Here is a 3,264-nt window from a genome sequence, read left to right as displayed (position 1 = left end):
GGAGCCAAGCCCTCATCTGGTGCAGGGAGGGCCGTGATAAACAACAAGGGCAGCCTGGACAAGTCTCCTCCTGCCGTTAGGGTGTCCCCATTATTTGGTCTGTTACACACAGACTGTGAAGACTTTCTTATTCACGAAGGTTCAGGGACACTGTAGTTCCTACAAACTCCTGAATGCGGACCTTCTGTGTCACGGAGAAATATGTACCAAGGGCTTTTGCTAAATGTTGCCAAATCGCGCCCATTCGGGCTATCCCAATTTGCCAGTGCGGTTTCTTGCCGTAGTAGTGGGAATGGCCTCCACGCTTCCGCCTAAGCCTCTGGAAACCCTTGGTGTGAGTCTCACGAGGGTGGCACACGGGGCCTGTTCAGCTCTGCTGAGTAACCCGTGCTTTGGAGAACCCAGCCTTGACAGAAAGGTGGTGCTGGATTGTCTTTTATCAGTGTGGGTGTGGAACCGCGAGCTGAGCTCCTCCCATATAATCTGGAAGTGGCTCGCCCGCCGGCCTGCAGAGCTCTTGGGAGTGTCACCAGCTTGGTGAGCAGGTGGAGGCGAGGTGGGACTGCAGACAGGCCGGGAAAGGTCCGGCTCCCGGCACACTGCCAAGAAGCCCCCCGCATCTCAGAATCGCCCCAGTGCCCTGATTGTCACCCGCTCAGGAGCGTAGCGAGACGGCTGGGAAGGCCGGACAGACGCTGGGCTAGTCAGGAGAGGAACCTTGCAGGGGCAGGCGGCCTGGTTCCTGGGGAGGGCGCCCCTTCCCGTCACAGCTAGGAGGCGGGGGCGGCGCGGGGCAGCTAGTGCCCGGGTGCGGGCCCGGGAGGCGCGAGTCCCACTTCCCCTGCCGCTGAGCGCTCTCTGTCCCCAGGCACCATGAGCAAAATCAGCGACACGGTGAAGCGGGCCCGGGCCGCCTTCAACTCGGGCAAGACCCGCCCGCTGCAGTTCCGGGTCCAGCAGCTGGAGGCGCTGAGGCGGATGATCCAGGAGCGCGAGCAGGACATCGCGGGAGCGCTGGCCGCTGACTTGCACAAGGTGCCGCTCCGCGGGGCGGGCGCCACCTGGGGCTCGGTGAAGGGAGAGTGCGGCCCGGAAAGGTTGAAGAACGATTTGAGGGTCACGCGGCCCATCCGCGACGGAGATGGGGGCGCATCCCTCCCCTCCTCCTCGGGCCCTCCTCGTCCCCGCGCTCTTTGTTGGCCGTGCCCTCCTGGCCGGCGTCTGCATCCAGCCTGGAGCGCGAGGCCATTCGCTTCGACGCTGCTGCGCTGATTCCCGCACTCTGGTCCTGTGTTCCTCCACCCGCAGCCTCCCTCCACACACCCCCGCGGGGGCACATGGTTCTCCGCTCCGGAGGGGGCCCGGAGGGCACCTGCTCCCTGGGCTCCCCACCCTTCCTTCCCTCCTCAGAGGCAGTTCTATCCCTGTTTCCTCCTACATCTTGCCCGAGAGAAGAGGTGTGGTGCTGCCGGGGTCTAGAGCTTTGGATCCTAACCCCCGCTAACTTGAGCCTGACTCCACCAACTACCTTCTTTGTTTCTCCATTTTTAAAGCAATCTCTCAAGCCTTCTCATCTTAAACAAAACTAGACGCAGCTCAGACATGGTTGCCTCACACCTGTAAGGCTGGCATTTGGGGAAGTGGAGTTAGGGGCGAGCCCTTCAGGAGTTTGAGACCAGCTTGGACAGCAGAGTGAGACCCCGTCCCTACCAAACATTTTAACACTAGCCGGGTCATGGTGCCTCCTGTAGTCCCACGAACCGGCGAGGCTGAGGCAGGAGCGTGGCTTGAGCCAGGAGTTTGAGGTTATGGTGAGCTATGATGGTATCATGGGTGTGGCCTGTGTCAGAGCAAGATCCTGTCTCTAAAAAAGAAAAAAGAAAAAAGAAGAAAGAGCCCACTCAGTCGGCTTCACAGCATCTGTTAAGTTCCTGAAAGAGGCGCTCATTCTGCTGTCCACCCCATTCTCCTCTCAGCCTTTCCCAGAGGACCTCCCAGCAGCTGGGGTCCCCCTGCCCACTGCCTTCCTCCCCGCTGAGCTTCTTCTGGCTTTTCTCCTAACTTCTTGGAGAAGTTCCCTGCGCTCATGCCTGTTCCCTGTGCTCACTTCTTCAAGGTGGTCATCTCCGGGCCCCTTCCTGGGTTCCAGTCCCCCTTCTGTCCATAAGCCCATAAGCTCAGTTTCTTCTCTGCTCACTACTGACCCACCCATCCATACCCCCTGCCCAGCCTGGTCTCATCAATCTCTAGCCCTGCAGCCTCCCTCCCGCACCTCAAACTTGACTTGTCCAAACCTTCCTGGACCCAGCCTAGCAGAAAGGGGCCCCTGCCTGGGTGCCTTTTCCCGCTGCCCCCATCCTGGGCTGGGTGGGTGAACAGCCCCCACCCCTGGGTAGCTGAGGCTGGGGCTTCCCTATCTGCACGGCTGGTCTCTGGGCCCCCGGGCTCACTGGAAGCTCTTCTGCTGCAGAATGAATGGAATTCCTACTATGAGGAGGTGGTGTACGTCCTGGAGGAGATCGACTACATGATCCAGAAGCTCCCTGAGTGGGCCGCGGATGAGCCTGTGGAGAAGACCGCCCAGACCCAGCAGGATGAGTCCTACATCCACTCGGAGCCCCTGGGCGTGGTCCTCGTCATTGGCACCTGGAACTACCCCTTCAACCTCACCATCCAGCCCATGGTGGGCGCCATTGCTGCAGGTGCTGTGGACGCTGAGGGAGAATAATCAGGGTCACCATCCGGCACAGAAGGGACTCAGGCCTGTGGGACGGGGGGAAAGGTCAGAGAGTGGCTCACGGGTCTATCACAGGAGGCTGCAGGGACCCAACTATTCAGCCAGGTCTCCTGGTGCCTGAGGTCCAGCCAGGCTCAGGTGTCCAGACCTAAAAACAAGGAGGGGCCTGCCTCTCCCAGCCCGTGTCGGGTGCAGACGCTCCCACCTAATCGGTATCAGGATGTCCCTCTAAGAGGAGCCAGCTCTGCTCACCCAACCAGGCCCTGAGAACGTCTCTCCTCTTTCTCCTTCTCTCCTCCCCAATGTCTCAGTAACTCAAGGGACCAGGAGGTGCTGCTTTGGCCGGCGTGTCTTGTGTCTGCTCTGTATGTGTTCCTGTGACATGTGGGTGTTTGTCCCTGTGTGGCTGTGTACTCCTATGACATGTGGGTCTTTGTCTCTGTGTGTGCTGTGTGTGTGTTCCTGTGGTCTGTGCCTGTGTGTCCCTGTGTGTGCTCCTGTGACATGTGGGTGTTTGTCCCTGTGTG

General features: G+C 59.9%; 1 protein-coding gene across 1 annotated transcript in view; it reads left to right on the top strand.

Moving 5' to 3' along the window:
* Window positions 1–503: 503 nt before the first annotated feature.
* Window positions 504–3,264, top strand: part of ALDH3A1 (aldehyde dehydrogenase 3 family member A1) — a 7,510-nt gene continuing 4,749 nt past the window's right edge. Inside the window, exons 1-3 of the mRNA XM_012806035.2 lie at window positions 504–537; window positions 869–1,035; window positions 2,471–2,702. Of these exons, the coding sequence (XP_012661489.1) occupies window positions 874–1,035; window positions 2,471–2,702 (394 nt within the window). The 5' untranslated portion in view covers window positions 504–537; window positions 869–873. The remainder of the gene's footprint in view (window positions 538–868; window positions 1,036–2,470; window positions 2,703–3,264) is intronic.

Source organism: Otolemur garnettii, unplaced genomic scaffold (assembly GCF_000181295.1).
Source record: "Otolemur garnettii isolate 467f Iridium unplaced genomic scaffold, OtoGar3 scaffold00046, whole genome shotgun sequence".
Classification (NCBI taxonomy): domain Eukaryota; kingdom Metazoa; phylum Chordata; class Mammalia; order Primates; family Galagidae; genus Otolemur; species Otolemur garnettii.
This window is presented reverse-complemented; position numbering and strand designations above follow the sequence as displayed.